The sequence below is a fragment of the Oncorhynchus masou genome, chromosome 28 (assembly GCF_036934945.1).
Source record: "Oncorhynchus masou masou isolate Uvic2021 chromosome 28, UVic_Omas_1.1, whole genome shotgun sequence".
Classification (NCBI taxonomy): domain Eukaryota; kingdom Metazoa; phylum Chordata; class Actinopteri; order Salmoniformes; family Salmonidae; genus Oncorhynchus; species Oncorhynchus masou.
Window position 1 is genome coordinate 13,912,631 of NC_088239.1, and position 19,765 is coordinate 13,932,395.

Genomic DNA, 19,765 nt, shown 5'->3' on the forward strand with positions numbered 1-19,765 from the left:
CAGAAGTGACAATATTAGATCACTAATGCAATGTGTCAGATGTCCCCTGTGTGGATTTGTACAGTGTTACACAGGGAGTGATGGACACCTTTGCTGATGAGGAACTGAACACACGTGTCCCCTTCTGCAGAATTTTAGCAACCAGAAAATGGACAAGCAACTAGCAACAGTTGAAGTCGGAAGTTTACATACACTTAGGTTGGAGTCATTAAAACTCGTTTTTCAACCACTCCACAAATGTCTTGTTAACAAACTATAGTTTTGGAAAGTTGGTTAGGGCATCTACTTTGTGCATGACCCAAGTCATTTTTCCAACAATTGTTTACAGACCGATTATTTCACTATATCACAATTCCAGTGAGGGTTGTTGACGTCAACGGCCTATATTCAGTGGAGAGATGCTATGCTACTAGTCTCATGTCATGAATATGCATAGCCATCTCAGGACCACTTCGATGTAAAGTGTCCTACTAAAATCAGTACACTCGTAACAACTTAAGCATTACAAAACTTATATTGGCTCAAATAAACCTAACATATCAAATAAGCAAGTTTTGGGGTGACCAAATTCAACACTTAACTCTTCCGCAGTAATCTCGTACACCCAGGTACTTCTCTGCAGCTACCACCTACACTCATTAAAAACCCACATCGCCATTCCACTGGTAGGAATGGCGGTTGGAAGTACATCGCCTTTTTTTTGTGTACACACACACACACTTGATTTTATATTTATTTTTTCCCCCTAACCCTACCACCCCTCCCCTAATTAGAGTAAAATAATGGACAACGCTTAGGCTTCTATTTCCAGCTTATACATACTACATACATTTTACAATAGTTCTATTTTGTTTGTTTATAGTCCCATCTTTCAGCTACCCTAAACTGGATGGTTTTCAGATATAGATAGTTTTGATTTAATATTTGCCGTATAAACTCAGCAAAAAAAGCAACGTCCCTTTTTCAGGACCCTGTCTTTCAAAGATAATTCGTCAAATCCAAATACCTTCACAGATCTTCATTGTAAAGGGTTTAAACACTGTTTCCCATGCTTGTTCAATTAACCATGAACAATTAATGAACATGCACCTGTGGAACGCTCGTTAAGACACTAACAGCTTACAGACAATAGGTAATTAATGTCACGTATGAAAACTTAGGACATGAAAGAGGTCTTTCTGCTGACTCTGAAAAATACCAAAAGAAAGATGCCCAGGGCCCCTGCTCATCTGTGTGAACGTGCCTTAGGCATGCTGCAGATGTGGCCAGGGCAATAAATTGCAATGTCCATACTGTGAGACGCCTAAGACAGCGCTACAGGGAGACAGGATCGACAGCTCATCATCCTCGCAGTGACAGACCACGTAACACCTTCACCGGATCGGTACATCCGAACATCACACCTGCGGGACAGGTACAGGATGGCAACAACAACTGCCCAAGTTACACCAGGAACGCACAATCCCTCCATCGGTGCTCAGACTGTCCGCAATAGGCTGAGAGAGGCTGGACTGAGGGCTTGTAGGCCTGTTGTAAGGCTGGTCCTCACCAGACATCACCAGTAACAACGTCGCCTATAGGTCCGTCGCTAGACTGGACTGGCAAAACGTGCTTTTCACTGACGAGTTGCGGTTTTTTCTCACCAGGGGTGATGGATGAACTTTTAAAGTTTCTTCATGTGCAGTCGCAAAAACCATCAAGCACTATGAAGAAACTGTCTCTCATGAGGACCTCCACAGGAAAGGAAAACCCAGAGTTACCTCTGCTGCAGAGGATATGTTCATTCGTTACCAGCTTCAGAAATTGCAACCCAAATGATTGCTTCAGCGTTAAGACACATCTCAACATCAACTGTTCAGAGTAGACTGTGAATCAGGCCTTCATGGTCGAATTGCTGCAAAACAACTAAAGGACACCAATAAGAAGAAGAGACTTGCTTGGGCCAAGAAACACCAGAAATGGACATTAGACCGGTGAAAAAGTGTCCGTTGGTCTTTAGTCCAAATTGGAGATTTTTGTTCCAATCGCCGTGTCTTTGTGAGACGCGGTGTGGGTGAACGGATTATCTCTGAATGTGTATTTCCCCATTGTAAAGCATGGAGGGGGGTGTTATGGTGCTTTGCTGGTGACACTGTCTGATTTATTTAGAACTCAAGGCACACTTAACCAGCATGGCTATCACAGCATTCTGGGAACAGTGGGTTCACTGCCTTGTTCAGGGGCAGAACGACAGATATTTACCTTGTCAGCTCAGGGATTCAATCCAGCAACCTTTGGTTACTGGCCCAACGCTCTTCCTACCACCCCAGCAGCTTAGTCCAACCATAATTTGTTTTTCAACAGGACAATGACATAACACACCTCCAGGCTGTGTAAGGGCTATTTTACCAAGGAGAGTGATGGAGTGCAGCAGAGTAGACTGTGTGATGACTTTGTTTCCACAATCCCCTTACCTCAACCAAATTGAGATGGTTTAGGATGAGTCGGACCGCAGAGTGAAGGAAAAGCAGCGAACAAATGCTAAGCACATGTGGGAACTCCTTCAAGACTGTTGGAAAAGCATTCCAGGTAAAAGCTGGTTGAGAGAATGCCAAGAGTGTGCAAAGCTGTCATCAAGGCAAAGGGTGGCTATTTGAAGAATCTCAAATATAAAATATTTTGATTTGTTTCACACTTTGGTTACTACATGATTCCATGTGTTTTATTTCATTGTTTTGATGTCTTCACTCTTATTCTACAATGTAGAAAATAGTAAAAAGAAAGAAACCATTTAATAGTAGGTGTTCTGAAACTTTTGACCGGTAGTGTATTTTTCAACTGTGCTGTGATGTTTCACAAAAGTTCTGAACCTTTCCAATGTCATAGTTTCTAAAGATTGTAAAATAAAGAAACATTTTTGCTTAAGTTTATATTATTGCTCGATTGACTAGTACTTCAAATCACCCAATAGTGCTATTTGCAGAGTTGGCTCCAGGTAAATGTTGCAAATCTTCAGCCATTCCTGAACCTGCGACCAAAAACAAGCTAAGCAAATGATCTAATGATTCTCTTCGCAGAAAAATCCGCGGAGCTGGGATTGCTGTGTCCTCCATATACAGAATATAACATTATATTGTTTGCAAGAATTTTATATAATAGCTTACACTGAAACTGTTTTGAATCTGACGTCGTTTTGTGTATCAGTTCATAAACCATGTGCTATAGAATCAGTATATCAAAAATCTCTTCAACGATTTTGCAATCTATATGGCACAGCTGTCAATTTTTAGGTCTTTTAAATGAAAAGGTATACCAGTTTCATTTATCACAAGTTTCTTAAACCAATTTTGGTCTTTAATTCAGGACCGACAGACAAGTTCCTTACTTTCCCCCTTCCACTTGCCTCGTCCATTTTTGCGTTAATGCTGCAATTAGATAGTTGTAAATTTGGGTAGAGCAGACGTTTCCATATATTGTCGTTATAAGCTTGTGCGTATGGAACATTTCTGGGACCGTTTATTTCAGCTCATGAATCATGGAACCAACACGTTTTATATTTTTGTTCTGTGTAGTTTAACACCATATCCTCTAATTTTGCTTATGAAACAGCAATTCAAGAAAATCTAAATGCATATTCCAATTTAAACTGATTGAGACCATGCGGACACAGTTTGAATATTTCACTGGTGAAACCTGAGTAATTATCATTCACGATTGACAGTGATGATGCCATAGACTATTTTGAAGTTGGGTAAGCCTAACTTAGTGTTTGCAGATATTAAAAATAACATTGAGACAAAAGGCAGATGTTGCAATTTGGAGGATGAATTTTATGCATATTCAATAATGATATTCAATATGTCGGTACAAATGGAGAAATGTGGTTTATTTGCATTGCCCTACGGGTGGTGGTTACAATGACCAGGGAAAATCCTGCCTGTTGTCCCCCATTTGGGTATTTTAAATGTGCTCATCCTATCTGCATTCAGAGATCAACTCTGCAAACTTGTCTTGAAGGTGTTTAAAAACAGACAATTTTCGCTGGATATCCGTCTATCACAGTTAGCGCTGTAATTTTGTACCTTTTTGTGTTTATTACGTTGGCAACAGGCCCGGTTTCCTCCATTTGATTGTTTTTTATAAAGTTAAATGCTGTTCTCTTCGTTGACCGTCACGTATCTCAGTGAATTATAAACTTTCCCTATTGACTCGCTGTTCTTGGTTTTGAATCTGAAATGTTTCTTCTGGCCAGGACCTGGCTAAATATGAAGAAATGGAAAACCATGTGAAACTGACTGAGGAAGGTGAGTCTGAATGAAACTAAAGCATTTCTGTCTTGGTCACCGTGTGATTGACTGCTGTGCATAGATTATAAGTCATTTCTAACGTTGTAAAAACAGATCTGCTCGAGGACGGATTCGGGGACAACCCATTATACCACTGCATCATGGCAGAAGTCCCCAGTGAGCCGCAGAGCAACAACGGTAAGAGATTTTGTATATCAAATGATCTTGTCTATTCCCTGGATCACACCTGTCCATCTCAGAGGATTGGATGGATGTGTTGAGTGTGACAGACCGGTATTGTATTATAGCAAACTATATCTGATGGGCTTGACTGAAACGGTGCCTCTCCTAAGCATAGAAGAACGTGTCTGCCTCATGGGGATCCCTGGTGTTTAGCTACTGACCCTATGCCAAACATAAATCAAACCTGTAATTAGGGATGTTACGGTGACCATATTACCGCCACACCTGCAGCCATGAGTCATGATGGCAGTGAAATTCCATGTGACGGTATTTATGCTTCTCAAAGCTCTGATTCTGCTGATGGTCATTAGAAGCCGACCAAACTTGCTAATTGCCTGGTACTCAGTAGTCTATTGTTCCTCTAACCATTCTGACATCAATGCAAATGTAATCGAAAGTCTAATCAAACACTTCATGAGAGCTCATGAGTTCATGATGCGCAACATTTCTATAGGCTATGCACTTGAGTGAGAACAGAGTGATGGCCTCTACTGAAAAGAGGAAGATCAGCTTTCTATAGGCTATGCCCACTATTTATTTCTCAACATCCCTAATATCAAGCGCATTGCTTCTCTGTACAACAGGAGTGTAGCCTACCTGGCTGGCATGAAAATGAACCATGGGAAAAGCGTCCTCCGTTCTCTATTTAAGTGCATAGATGACATGCATCCCCCCCCCCCTGTTTTAAGACAGGTGCATGATAATGGTCCATACTAAATCCAAACAAATTTCACACACACATTATTTAGTGTACCGTATGTAAAGCCTAAATTAAATCAAGAACAGTCTGATAGGTGACACTATTAGCCTATCACGTGTGAATGATGCCCAGCTTGTGTGCAGTAAGGCAATAAACTGTGCATCCCTTTTTTTGGGGCAACTTTTTCAAATCCTACTGTAGTTGCACACCTCATGTAGCCTAGCTCAAAGGCCCATATGTTTAAGGTTTGTATCCCAACTAATGTAGCCAAATAATAGGCTCTACACCCATTGTAAAGAAGTTATCTGGCATGCATACGCAGCGCTTGAGGAAGAATTTTCACCATAAAAATGCACCTTTATAATAAAATAAATACATGCATAATTGCATTTTGTGGTTACTTTTGAGAATTGAATTTTGTAACATTTGTGCTTATAGCCTACTGCCATCTGCACATTGCTGCACTTATAATGTAACGAAATAAACTATTAGGTGATAGCATTTTAAGCTAAACATTTATCTGTTGCGTCCGCCTCATTGCGTAAAGGTTTTTTGATGCTAGTGGTTGTATTCATTTGGGATCCATTGCATTACACAACTGTCCCAGGCTATGTTTGGAATATTTTTTTCTCACACAGAATAGGTCAACGTTTGTACTATGGGGGATAGTAGATTGACATAGGCTAGTGCTTTTTGCCTACTCATTTTGCTGGCTGACTAAAAGTAAATGTGGATAGTTCTTCCTATATCTTCAATGTGCGCCTCGGAATTGGATAAGGATGCACGCAGTTGTGTGCCTGATGTGTGTCTTCACTTGTAGTCTCTGAGAAAGACCCGATCACGTGATAGGCCGAGAGAGCCATGTAAGTGAGAGGTGCTTCGGAGCACGCAGCCGGGAGAAGGGAATTATAATTATTATATTCAGCCCAAGGGCACAACGGCCCCAGGCTGCAAAAGGCTTGGCTGTATTTAGGGGGAATTATGGCCACAGAATGTGGAAGCAGCCTGGAAATTCGAGGCATTATCAAGTGTTTGTCAAACTGTCAATGAGAGGCTGATGAAATGTGGAATATAGGAATACCTGTTTTTGTTAACAGCTCAACACAGAATAGCTGCATATACGCACTCCCCCAGAAATCTTTGAGAAAACATTTTCTATTTTATTCAGCGATGTTCAATTGAATTCTTCAAATTATAAAATAATGCTATGGAATTCTAAGCAAATCTTGTCTGCGAAATGAACAAGTGTAGCCCACAGCCATATGACATACCCAGGTCAGGACCTAACATAAGGACAAGGTGTATGCTAATCTGTTCTTTTGAAATAGACTACATTTTCTTCATGTTTCTTTAGACCAGTCTAAAATCCATAGATGTATTGTGATGGTGTACACTATATTACATGGATTTGTTAGACTTTTTCAAATGTAGATGTTCTTAAGGTCAGCATCAGTGGCATGTAGGCTATGCGTGGAAGCCAGGAGATACTAAATGCGTTTGTTAATTAACGGTCAAGTACCAGTTATTTGCTTGACAATCACCAGCTGACAAGATGTCATGACAGCCACAGTCCTTACTGTTAGCCCAGTGTGTACTGCCCTTACTGTTAGCCCAGTGTGTACTGCCCTTACTGTTAGCCCAGTGTGTACTGCCCTTACTGTTAGCCCAGTGTGTACTGCCCTTACTGTTAGCCCAGTGTGTACTGCCCTTACTGTTAGCCCAGTGTGTACTGTTAGCCCTTTACTGTTAGCCCAGTGTGTACTGCCCTTACTGTTAGCCCAGTGTGTACTGTCCTTACTGTTAGCCCAGTTTGTACTGTCCTTACTGTTAGCCCAGTTTGTACTGCCCTTACTGTTAGCCCAGTGTGTACTGCCCTTACTGTTAGCCCAGTGTGTACTGCCCTTACTGTTAGCCCAGTGTGTACTGCCCTTACTGTTAGCCCAGTGTGTACTGCCCTTACTGTTAGCCCAGTGTGTACTGTCCTTACTGTTAGCCCAGTTTGTACTGTCCTTACTGTTAGCCCAGTTTGTACTGCCCTTACTGTTAGCCCAGTTTGTACTGCCCTTACTGTTAGCCCAGTGTGTACTGCCCTTACTGTTAGCCCAGTGTGTACTGCCCTTACTGTTAGCCCAGTGTGTACTGCCCTTACTCGATACAGAGACACCTTTTTCCTTACAACAGTTACAGTGCATTCGGAAAGGATTCATTCTCCTTGACTTTTTCCACTTATTCTAAAATGGATTAAACTATTAAACTAACTTTTTCCCCTCACCAATCTGCACACAATACCCCATAATGACAGTTTCTTGGCAATTTCTCACATGGAATAGCCATAATTTCTCAGAACAAGAATAGACTGACGAGTTTCAGAAGAAAGTTATTTGTTTCTGGCCATTTTGAGCCTGCAATCAAACCCACAAACGCTCCAGATACTCAACTAGTCTAAAGAAGACCCGTTTTAGTGCTTCTTTAATTAGCACAACAATTTTCAGCTGTGCTAACATAATTGCAAAAGGGTTTTCTAATGATCCAGTAGCCTTTTTTAAAATGATAAACTTGGATTAGCGAACACAACGTGCCATTGGAACACGGAGTGATGGTTGTAATGATGGGCCTCTGTACTCCTATGTAGATATTCCATTAAAAATCTGCCGTTTCCAGCTACAATCATGTGGGTTTACTTCTGTGTGTCCAGGTCCTGTGGTGATTGGGTTTGCCATGTACTACTTCACCTATGACCCCTGGATCGGCAAGCTGCTTTACCTGGAAGACTTCTTTGTCATGGAACAGTACAGGAGTAAGCAATGTAACTATTTTCCCCTCCTATTCTGTCGCTCTCTTTCCTCTGACCTGACCAGTAACCATAATCTCTCCTTCTCTGTCATCCTTCCACCAGAGATCGGTATTGGCTCAGAGATCCTCAAGCTCCTCAGTGACGTGAGTAATTTTGGAGTTATGACCCTGTAAACATAGTAAAAACTTGATGGTAGCTGTCAGTCAGTTGTTACATGGCTCTGGCCAGAATCCTGTTGTAGGTCAATGCCTCTAACAGAATCCCATTTTGAGCCCATTTCAGTGAGTTATGATTTTTTTTGTACATACCGTTGATTCTGTTCTTCGGTGTGTTTTGTTTGGTTATTGCTTTTGAAATAATCAATGAATGTGCGTTGGGAAAAGAGAACATGTACACTATATGTAAAACGGGTATGTGTAAACCCCCTTCAAATTAGTTGATTCGGCTATTTCAGCCACACCTGTTGCTGACAGGTGTTTAAAACCGAGCACACAGCCATGCAATCTCCACAGACAAACATTGGCAGTAGAATGGCCTTACTGAAAAGCTGTGTGACTTTCAACGTGGCAGAGTCATAGGATGCCACCTTTCCAAATGTCTACCCTGCTAGAGCTGCCCTGGTCAACTGTAAGTGCTGTTATTGTAATGTGGAAAGGTCTCGGAGCAACAACGGCTCAACTGCGAAGTGGTAGGCCACACACTCACAGAACAGGACTGCCGAATGCTGAAATCGTCTGTCCTTGGTTGCAACATTCACTACTGAGTTCCAAACTGCTTCTGGAAGCAACATCCGCACAAGATCTGTTCGTCAGGAGCTTCGTGAAATAGGTTTCCATGGCCGAGCAGCCGCACACAAGCCTAAGATCACCATGCCCAATGCCAAGCTTCAGCTGGAGTGGTGTAAACCTCACCACCATTGGACTCTGGAGCAATGGAATCGTATTCTCTGGAGTTTTATTTATTTTTTATTTCACCTTTATTTAACCAGGTAGGCAAGTTGAGAACAAGTTCTCATTTACAATTGCGACCTGGCCAAGATAAAGCAAAGCAGTTCGACACAAACAACAACAGAGTTACTCATGGAGTAAAACAAACATACAGTCAATAATACAGTATAAACAAGTCTATATACGATGTGAGCAAATGAGGTGAAATAAGGGAGGTAAAGGCAAAAAAAGGCCATGGTGGCAAAGTAAATACAATATAGCAAGTAAAACACTGGAATGGTAGATTTGCAATGGAAGAATGTGCAAATTAAAAATAATGGGGTGCAAAGGAGCAAAATAAATAAATTAAATACAGTAGGGAAAGAGGTAGTTGTTTAGGCTAAATTATAGGCGGGCTATGTACAGGTGCAGTAATCTGTGAGCTGCTCTGACAGTTGGTGCTTAAAGCTAGTGAGGGAGATAACTGGAAACACTTTCAGAGAGTTTTGTAGTTTGTTCCAGTCATTGGCAGCAGAGAACTGGAAGGAGAGGCGGCCAAAGAAAGAATTGGTTTTGGGGGTGACTAGAGAGATATACCTGCTGGAGCGTGTGCTACAGGTGGGAGATGCTGTGATGACCAGTGAGCTGAGATAAGGGGGGACTTTACCTAGTAGGGTCTTGTAGATGACATGGAGCCAGTGGGTTTGGCGACGAGTATGAAGCGAGGGCCAGCCAACGAGAGCGTACAGGTCGCAATGGTGGGTAGTATATGGGGCTTTGGTGACAAAACGGATTGCACTGTGATAGACTGCATCCAATTTGTTGAGTAGGGTATTTGAGGCTATTTTGTAAATGACATCGCCAAAGTCGAGGATTGGTAGGAGGTCCGGACAGCAGACCCTCCGATTTGACACACTGAACTCTATCAGAGAAGTAGTTGGTGAACCAGGCGAGGCAATCATTTGACAAACCAAGGCTGTCGAGTCTGCTGATGAGGATGTGGTGATTGACACAGTCGAAAGCCTTGGCCAGATCAATGAATACGGCTGCACAGTAATGTTTCTTATCGATGGCGGTTAAGATATCGTTTAGGACCTTGAGCGTGGCTGAGGAGCACCCATGACCAGCTCTGAAACCAGATTGCATAGCAGAGAAGGTATGGTGAGATTAGAAATGGTCGGTAATCTGTTTTGTTGACTTGGCTTTCGAAGACCTTAGAAAGGCATGGTAGGATAGATATAGGTCTGTAGCAGTTTGGGTCAAGAGTGTCCCCCCCCTTTGAAGAGGGGGATGGCCGCAGCTGCTTTCCAATCTTTGGGAATCTCAGACGACACGAAAGAGGTTGAACAGGCTAGTAATAGGGGTGGCAACAATTTCGGCAGATAATTTTAGAAAGAAAGGGTCCAGATTGTCTAGCCCGGCTGATTTGTAGGGGTCCAGATTTTGCAGCTCATTCAGAACATCAGCTGAACGGATTTGGGAGAAGGAGAAATGGGGAAGGCTTGGGCGAGTTGCTGTGGGGGGTGCAGTGCTGTTGACCGGGGTAGGAGTAGCCAGGTGGAAAGCATGGCCAGCTGTAGAAAAATGCTTCTTGAAATTCTCAATTATGGTGGATTTATCAGTGGTGACAGTGTTTCCTATCTTCAGTGCAGTGGGCAGCTGGCAGGAGGTGTTCTTATTCTCCATGGACTTTCGTGTCCCAGAACTTTTTTGAGTTAGTGTTGCAGGAAGCAAATTTCTGCTTGAAAAAGCTAGCCTTGGCTTTTCTAACTGCCTGTGTATAATGGTTTCTAGCTTCCCTGAACAGCTGCATATCATGGGGGCTGTTCGATGCTAATGCAGAACGCCATAGGATGTTTTGTGTTGGTTAAGGGTAGTCAGGTCTGGGGAGAACCAAGGGCTATATCTGTTCCTGGTTCTAAATTTCTTGAATGGGGCATGTTTATTTAAGATGGTTAGGAAGGCATTTAAAAAAAATATCCAGGCATCCTCTACTGACGGGATGAGAGCAATATCCTTCCAGGATACCCCGGCCAGGTCGATTAGAAAGGCCTGCTCGCTGAAGTGTTTCAGGGAGCGTTTTACAGTGATGAGTGGAGGTCGTTTGACCGCTGACCCATTACGGATGCAGGCAATGAGGCAGTGATCGCTGAGATCTTGTTTGAAGACAGCAGAGGTGTATTTAGAGGGCAAGTTGGTTAGGATGATATCTATGAGGGTGCCCGTGTTTAAGGCTTTGGGGAGCTACCTGGTAGGTTCATTGATAATTTGTGTGAGATTGAGGGCATCAAGTTTAGATTGTAGGATGGCTGGGGTGTTAAGCATGTTCCAGTTTAGGTCGCCTAGCAGCACGAGCTCTGAAGATGGATGGGGGGCAATCAGTTCACATGTGGTGTCCAGAGCACAGCTGGGGGCAGAGGGTGGTCTATAGCAGGCGGCAACGGTGAGACTTGTTTTTAGAGAGGTGGATTTTTAAAAGTAGAAGTTCAAATTGTTTGGGTACAGACCTGGATAGTAGGACAGAACTCTGCAGGCTATTTTTGCAGTAGATTGCAACACCGCCCCCTTTGGCAGTTCTATCTTGTCTGAAAATGTTGAAATTTTAAATCCAAACTACATAATTTTTGGAAGTCTTCCTAAGCCAGGATTCAGACACAGCTAGAACATCCGGGTTGGCAATAAGAATTGGTCATCTAGAACGTCTGGAACAGAGAGTAAAAGGAGGTTTCTGGGGGCGATAAAATAGCATCACGGTATAATGTACAGGCAAAGGTATGGTAGGATGTGAATACAGTGGAGGTAAACCTAGGTATTGAGTGATGAAGAGAGAGATATTGTCTCTAGAAACATCATTGAAACCAGGAGATGTCATTGCATGTGTGGGTGGTGGAACTAATAGGTTGGATAAGGTATAGTGAGCAGGACTAGAGGCTCTACAGTGAAATAAGCCAACCAGAACAGCAATGGACAAGGCATATTGACATTGAGAGGCATGCTTAGTCGAGTGATCAAAGGGGGTCCGGTGAGTGGAGTGGTTGGTTGGGGGTCACGATGATTTAGACAGCTAGCCAGGCCATCGGTAGCAAGCTAGCATAGGATGGAGGTCTGTTATTAGCCACCTCCTGCGTTCCGTCAGTAGATTAGTGGGGTTCCGTGTGGTAGAGGGGATTAATCCAAATCACACAACAACAACAAAAATAAAAACAATAGATATAGTTATAGAGACCCAAGAAAAAAAAATATATATAATAATAATAATAATAATAATGATAATAAAAATAAATAAATAAATTGTCCAATTGTCTATTCAGACAGCTAACGGTTAGCAGGCCGCAGATGGGCGTTCAGGTAACGTCGCGACGGAGGAGCCAGCCGGATAACTCCTTAGGGTAGATAACGTCGGCAGTCCAGTTGTGAAGGCCCGGTGGGGCTCCGCGTAGGCAGTAAAACGGGTCCGGATAGGTGACTGCAGCCCAGGAGTGATTGATGGAACTCTTCAGCTGACTAGCTCCGGAATAATTGATGTTTGCTCCGGAATCGACGAAAGCCAAGAGTCACACGGATAGCAGCTAGCTAGCTGTGAGATCCAGGTATGAATGTCCAGAGTTAGCGGTTGAAATCCAGGGACATGGAGAGAAATTGGTCCGGTATGTTCCGTTCCGAGCCGTACAAAACTGGCGATAGAGTTTCGAGCTAAAGGATCGCTGCAGACCACAAACCGTGGTTAGCTGAATACTAACGATTTGCCAGTAAAGAAGCTAATTAGCTTCTGGATTAGCTTCTGGCTAGCTCCTGGCTAGCTTCTTGGAGTTTCTGGTTAGCTTCTTGGAGGATTACAGATTTGTGGTAAATAATACTTTTTTATAAATATAAATTGGTGAGGCGGATTGCAGGAGAGTGTTTTGAAGATGAGTTTATGGAAAATTAAAAAAATGTATGTGGAAAAAAATCCATATTTTATATATATATATATATATGGGACACAACAAGAAGAGGACAAAAGACGTCTGAACTGCTATGCCATCTTGGATAGGAAAGTGAGTGATGAATCACACTTCACCATCTGCCAGGCCTACGGACAAATTTGGCTTAGACGGGTGCCAAGAGGACGCTACCTGCCCCAATGCATAGTCCCAACTGTAAAGTTTGGTGGAAGAGGAATAAGGGTCTGGGGTTGTTTTTCATGGTTCAGGCTAGGCCCCTTAGTTCCAGTGATGGGAAATCAACAACACAGCATACAATGACATTCTAGACGATTCTGATTCCAACTTTGTGGCAACAGTTTGGGGAAGGCCTTCTCTTGTTTAAGCAAGACAATGCCCCCCCGTGCACAATGCGAGATCCATACAGAAATGGTTTGTGAAGATTGGTGTGGAAGAACTTGACTGGCCTGCACAGAACCCTGACCTCAACCCCATCAAACACTTTTGGGTTTATGTGTGCCAACACCTGCTCTCCCTTCCTCTCTCCCCCTCAGATGGCATTCGAGACTCGCTGCAACAGCATGCACTTTGTCGTCGCCAAGGATAACCAGGAGTCAATAGAGTTCTACAAGCGTCGCGGGGCGGCCGACCTCACTCTGGATGAGGGATGGAGACTCTTCAAGATCAACAAGAGCTCCCTCTTCAAGATGTCCTCCGGCTTCAAAGAATGAGCTGGCCCCAAGACACATAGAAAGATGGACAAGAGTGACAGACTTGGTCAATTTATATTACTTAATTATTTGCTTGTCTTTCACTTCAGAGGTGGGGGGTGTGACTTCTGACAGTAGATTATTATTATTATTATTATTATTATTATTATTAAAAGGGGAATTAAATGTGTGTGCACCAACTTTCTCAATCTCGTCACTCATTTAGGTCACGTATTTTATCTGAAGCCATCGTTTTAGTAGTTGTAGTTTTTAATCAACACACCTTAGGATTCCTAGTGTTTTCTCAGTTCTGCTAATCAACACACCTTAGGATTCCTAGTGTTCTCTGTTTCATTTATTGACCAATATATTTTACTATTCTATAATAGTGATTTTTTAAATTATTTTTCCCTGTAGTTTGATTGTGTTTATGTTGGTGGTTATTATGTTCTATGGTGACTGATTTCTGTGGGGCTAGGAGGGAAGTGGGGTGAGTTCATTGCTTTACAATGAAATCCCTGGCCCCCCATTAAGGTAGGCTTAGGTCAGGGGTCAGATGTTATGGGTCATGATAGTGTGGAAGGGGAGGGCTTTACAGAACATGCATCACTCCATATGCCCTCCCTCCCCGTCATCCTCCGTCTCTCGTGGGAGTAATTTCAGAATGGTGACATCATCAAGAAACTTAAATAACAGCCTTGTCCTCTTTCTCCTCCATCTCTCTTGTCCCCTCTGTCATACCTTCTCTTTGTGGAAGGGGGATGTGTGGTCTGTTATAACAGTCTATGGAGAGCAGAGGAGTGGAACACAGTTACTGCACTGACCTTGGAAAGGTGCCAAACTGTCACAGTATCTAATGCTCAGACACACACACATCTTAGTCAGATCTAGCAGAAACCAGGGACGTAGAAATGCATATCAGTGGGATGTCTGGTGTTCACTGACTGTATTTTGAACATTCACTGCAGCAATGCCTAAACAACAAACACATCCAGAATCCAACCCTGTAGTGGCCCAGTAGAGTTTAGAGAATATTAAAAACAGTGTCTCCTGTCCTCTCCTCCCCCTTGCCCAGGCAGAGACAGATCCTCTGTGTTCTAGGAAGTGTGGAGAGTATAGGGGAGAAGAGACAGCATCCTTTATCCCCAGACAGGCCATAATATTTTCATTCTAGACTCCCATGAGCCTCGCTGAACTTCGAAACTGACTTGTTTATGTCCAGAGCTCTAAACGGTGCCCCGTTACTGACTAACCATTGGCATTTATTTAAAGACACACCAAGGAGATTTACAGAAGAACCTTGGTAACCTTCTATTCTAGCACACACAGGTGTTCATCACTCTGTTGTACAAATAGACACATAATCATGACCCCAGTGAATCACAACCACCACCGCATAATGGTCAAGGTCAAGGGTCAAGTTACACCCAGAGACACCCCCACCTCTGTACCAACTTGCCTATCCCACAGTAAGTGTTGGTCGAGGAGTTGGCTAAAGCACGTCAAGATGTGGGACCAGGCCAAATAGTAACTTTCCATATGTTTTTCTATGGTTAAATGTATTTAAAAAAAAAATATATATATACACACACTACCAGTCAAGTTTGGACACACCTACTCTTTCCAGGGTTTCTTTATTTTTACTATTTTCTACAATAATAGTGAATGATGATGACATCTTTGCACACTATTGGAATTCTCTCAACCAGCTCAGAGGTAGTCACCTGCAATGTATTTCAATTACTTCTTAATGCGTTTGAGCCAATCAGTTGTGCTGTGTCAAGGTAGGGGTGGTATACAGAAGATGGTCTTTTGCCAGTCCATATTATGGCAAGAACAGCTCAACTAAGGACAGAGAAATGACAGTCCATCATTACTTTAAGACACTAGGCAGGGTAGCCTAGTGGTTAGAGCGGTGGACTTGTAACCGGAAGGTTGGAAGTTCAAATCCTCGAGCTGACAAGGTACAAATCTGTCGTTCTGCCACTGAACAGGCAGTTAACCCACTGTTCCTAGGCAGTCATTGAAAATAAGAATTTGTTCTTAACTGACTTGCCTAGTTAAATAAAGGCAAAATAAACTCCAAGTGGGCTGTCATGAGCATTTTACTGAGAAGTGGCTTCTGTCTGGCCACTCTACCATAAAGGCAAGATTGGTGGAGTGCTGCAGAGATGGTTGTCCTTCTGGAAGGTTCTCCCATCTCCACAGAGGAATTCTGTTGGCCTGTCAAGAGTGACCATCGGGTTCTTTGTCACCTCCCTGAGTAAGAGCGTTGAGCATCAGTAAGAGCATTGAAGATGGGTCATGGCTGGGTCTTCCAGCATGACAACGACCCGAAACACACAGCCAGGGAAACTAAGGAATGGCTCCGTAAGAAGCATCTCAAGGTCCTGGAGTGACCGAGACCGTCTCCAGACCTGAACCCAATAGAAAATCTTTGGAGGAAGCTGAAAGTCCCGAAACCTGAAGGATCTGGAGAAGGTCTGGATGGAGGAGTGGGCCAAAATCCCTGCTGCAGTGTGTGTGCAAACCTGGTCAAGAACTACAGGAAATGTATGATCTCTCTAATTGCAAACAAAGGTTTCTGTACCAAATATTAACTTCTGCTTTTCTGATGTATCAAATACTTATGTCATGCAATAAAATGCAAATAAATTACTTAAAAATCATACAATGGGATTTTCTGGATTTTTGTTTTAGATTCCGTCTCTCACAGTTGAAGTGTACCTATGATAAAAGATTACAGACCTCTACATGCTTTGTAAGTAGGAAAACCTGCAAAATCAGCAGTGTATCAAATACTTGTTCTCCCCACTGTATGTGGTACCAAACTGGATCAGAACATGTACTGCTTTCTCAGTCAGGCAGGAGGCCACTTCCTGCTGTTGATGATCAACCCAGAACTGTGTGAGTGTTTGCCTCAAAAAGCATCTTGCTTCAATCAGCTTATTCCAGAATAAAATAATTACTTCCATTTTAACAGCAACAGTTCCAACCTTGACTTGTTTTCAACAATAACTTCTACAGTAAGATGTACAGTAGGCCAGATCATTTTTCATCTTCATCTGTACTGTTAGGGTTGCACTAAGTACAGTAGCTCACTTACTTGCTTTGGCTAACGTTAGCTAGCTATTAGCGATAGTACTGTACTCCCTTATTTCTGCTTATCATCACCTGTTAGACAATTACAACAATGCTTGCCGACTTTTCCACTGTTGAAGCACCGCTCGCGTCGCGTGCACTGCAAAATAAATTAGAAATCTATTTTATTCAATTGTTGCACACACACTGGTCGCTAGCACCAACTAGTGTCTGCGTTGCCAAGGGCTAAAATAGAAGTCAGTTCTATTTGTGACGCAGATCGCGCTGCAAGTCCTGCCTCTCCAATCTCCTCATTGGTTTATGGAAGCAGGTACCCTCTCCTCATTGGTTATACTCACGTGGGTGACTGAAAGAACAAATGGGTCGGTGGCTGTAATGCACATAGTTTATGAAAGTTGCCAATCGCAATATAAAGTCAAGAGAAGAAAAATCCTGGAAGGAGGAAAGATGACTAGAAACGATTCGGTTGACCGTTTTATGTGTGGATTAATTGGTGGAGTAGACCTTGTGCATTTCAGGTCAAATAACTCTTGTTTATATCCCTGGACAAATGAGCTATTTATCCTTTGCTGCCTGACGGGCAGTAATTAAACTTTGGGCAATTTATATGTTGTTCCAACCCAGTGTGTAGGTGTTCTGATTTAACTCCCTGGGTTTACCGTCATGCTGTGGAGGTTTGGTCAGGACGTGTCGTTTTAATTTGTTCGTTTTGAGAGAATAATTACTAAGCACATCCCCGCACAAAACACATTGTGGTCTCTCCTCGTTATCTCTCAAAGTTTATATGAAACCAAGAGAGAGAGCGATGAGTTTATGAGCTGAATCAGAACTTGTGATTAGCTTGAGTCCATGTGCTGACAGCGGTGAGAATGTCACGTCAGTGGCTGACAGCGCATCATCTGCTGCTGAACGACAGCGCTGCAGCGTGTGGGTCGCGAGTGATCTCCAATAAAACTGCAGAAAAACGATCCGGTAAACCGCGAAGCACACGGGCATCTCTCTCCCACTCACGCAGCTACCATATTGAGCAGTGACACTGCTATGGGGAATGACAAGTGCCATAAAATACCGCCATGAATTAACGTGAACTGTCAATGGAAACAAGTTTTTTTTCTAAGGCATCAAACTGCCGACGTGTACACGTCATGTACATGTAGTGTTCACATCGTGTAATGTGGCATCGACCACCTCACGTCAGTTTGCTTCTAAGGTTATGAAAGATCTTACCGTGGATGCCTTAACGACTACATGTGTTATGAGTCACGTGCAAGTTTGTCTGTTTAGTTTATTAAATATCTCACTATAAACACCTTACAAACATCATGATTTTGTCAAATATTTTTAATTGCCAGAGTAATCTAGTCAATTTCATTTTTCGATTTAGCTAAAATAGGCCTATTACCTCGATGCAAAAAAAATTAGCCTAGTTGTTATTGCAGCCATTCACCTTTACTGTGTAGATATGATTATTTCTCACATCAATACAGACACAAGGACTTCTTTGTAGGAGCTAGCCATATTCAGAGATAAGTACACTAGGTCTCTAGGGGCGCAATCAAAACAACTCGGAACTTGGCAATCTCTGACTTCGGTGCTTTCATGACAACTGGGAACTCCAAACAAAATAAACTCAGACTGGGATTTTTGGTTCTTGTTTTTAACAGTCATCCAACTTGGCATTCCAATTCAGAAACTCTGGCATCTTTCTCTGACCTTAAAATCACTGATGTCATGATTTGACTTAATTTCCCCCCTGAATTCTGGTGTGTGGAATAGAGAGGATGTGGGTAGAACAACTTGTCAGATGGTGCATTGGAGACTGATGTGTTCCTGTCCTGTCTTTTCACAATACTATTGCAGGTATGGTTCTATTGTCGAATAATTAAGATTATACATTCTTTGTATTAAGGACTGGTTATTATTTTATACATTATGGCTTTATGTATGAGTGTGATTGTGTGAGTCCGAGAAAACACAGAGAGAAAGAACAACTTGTCAGATGGTACATTGGAGACTGTGTTCCTGTCCTGTCTTTTCACAATACTATTGCAGATCAACATAAAAGCCTAAAAGACAGCCGTGGTGTCGCTCTTCATTTCTTGGTTCTCCTTTGGTACATAAGAAACCCGCTACATGTATATATCCTATAGCACCACGTTATAATTTAATTAATCCATTAAATAAATAATACTAGCACATTAAATTACGTTATTGTACACTAGCCTACTCCCCTATCGACACAGTATGTAAATAATATTGCCTACGTGCTTTCGACAATACGTTATCAACTCGTTATAAACAAAAAATATTTTCAAATTAACCAAATGTTCCTTTTCAATACCGTTGGCTTAAAAAATTCCTAACTATATCACAACTTAAATATAGCATACTAACTACTCAATCGGATCAAGGACATCTTGATAATTATTTTCATCGTCTCTAGGAAACTGTCCGGGGCAGATACTCTCGAAAATTGCGTCTGTCGCTTGTACATATATATTTTATGAATTTCATATGAATTTCTGTGTCGCGGCTGAGCTCTCAAATACCGTGTCCGTCTCTCACTCTATGAACGGTCACTGCTATCCGGATTCCTTGGGACATCTTTACCCTAAACTAACACTAAACTTAACCATTTTACATTTCTACTTGATTGAGGAAGACCCTCACGGAAAGCCTATGAACTCCTCTATTCGACAGAAAGCCATGGACACAACTGTTATTGGTTGTCCGATGTAGGTTACTGGGAACTGTTAACACAGTCCGTGTTTGGCTAACAACATTTAAATCTGTATACAGCGAGATAAAATAGCATACCATGCCATGGGGTGTTAAGGGAAAGACGCATTACCTATAGATTGGAGATACTATTTTCTAGGCAATTGGCGATAACAGGAAATACAGAAGCCGTACGGCCATACTATAGCTCAAGGCGGCTACTTCGGAATGTCTGCTTGCATGGTAAAAACTGTACATTTCTAACATTTATGGTTAATTAACACGCAGGCGTTGGTATGACAACATGTTAGTTACACGCAGGCGTAATGCAGACGTTAGTAAGGCGTTGGCGTTATGTCAGACGTTCAATGGTAAACGACAGCC

General features: G+C 42.4%; 1 protein-coding gene across 3 annotated transcripts in view; it reads left to right on the plus strand.

Annotated features, from left to right (window-relative positions):
• The window catches only part of LOC135517198 (diamine acetyltransferase 1-like), a 40,964-nt gene extending 24,771 nt beyond the window's left edge, over positions 1–16,193 (plus strand). For all 3 annotated transcript variants that reach the window (XM_064941289.1, XM_064941288.1, XM_064941287.1), the window contains exons 2-6: positions 4,232–4,283; positions 4,380–4,463; positions 7,904–8,005; positions 8,105–8,145; positions 13,406–16,193. In XM_064941289.1, coding sequence (XP_064797361.1) covers positions 4,253–4,283; positions 4,380–4,463; positions 7,904–8,005; positions 8,105–8,145; positions 13,406–13,582 — 435 coding nt within the window. In that variant the 5' untranslated portion in view covers positions 4,232–4,252 and the 3' untranslated portion in view covers positions 13,583–16,193. The remainder of the gene's footprint in view (positions 1–4,231; positions 4,284–4,379; positions 4,464–7,903; positions 8,006–8,104; positions 8,146–13,405) is intronic.
• Positions 16,194–19,765: the final 3,572 nt, after the last annotated feature.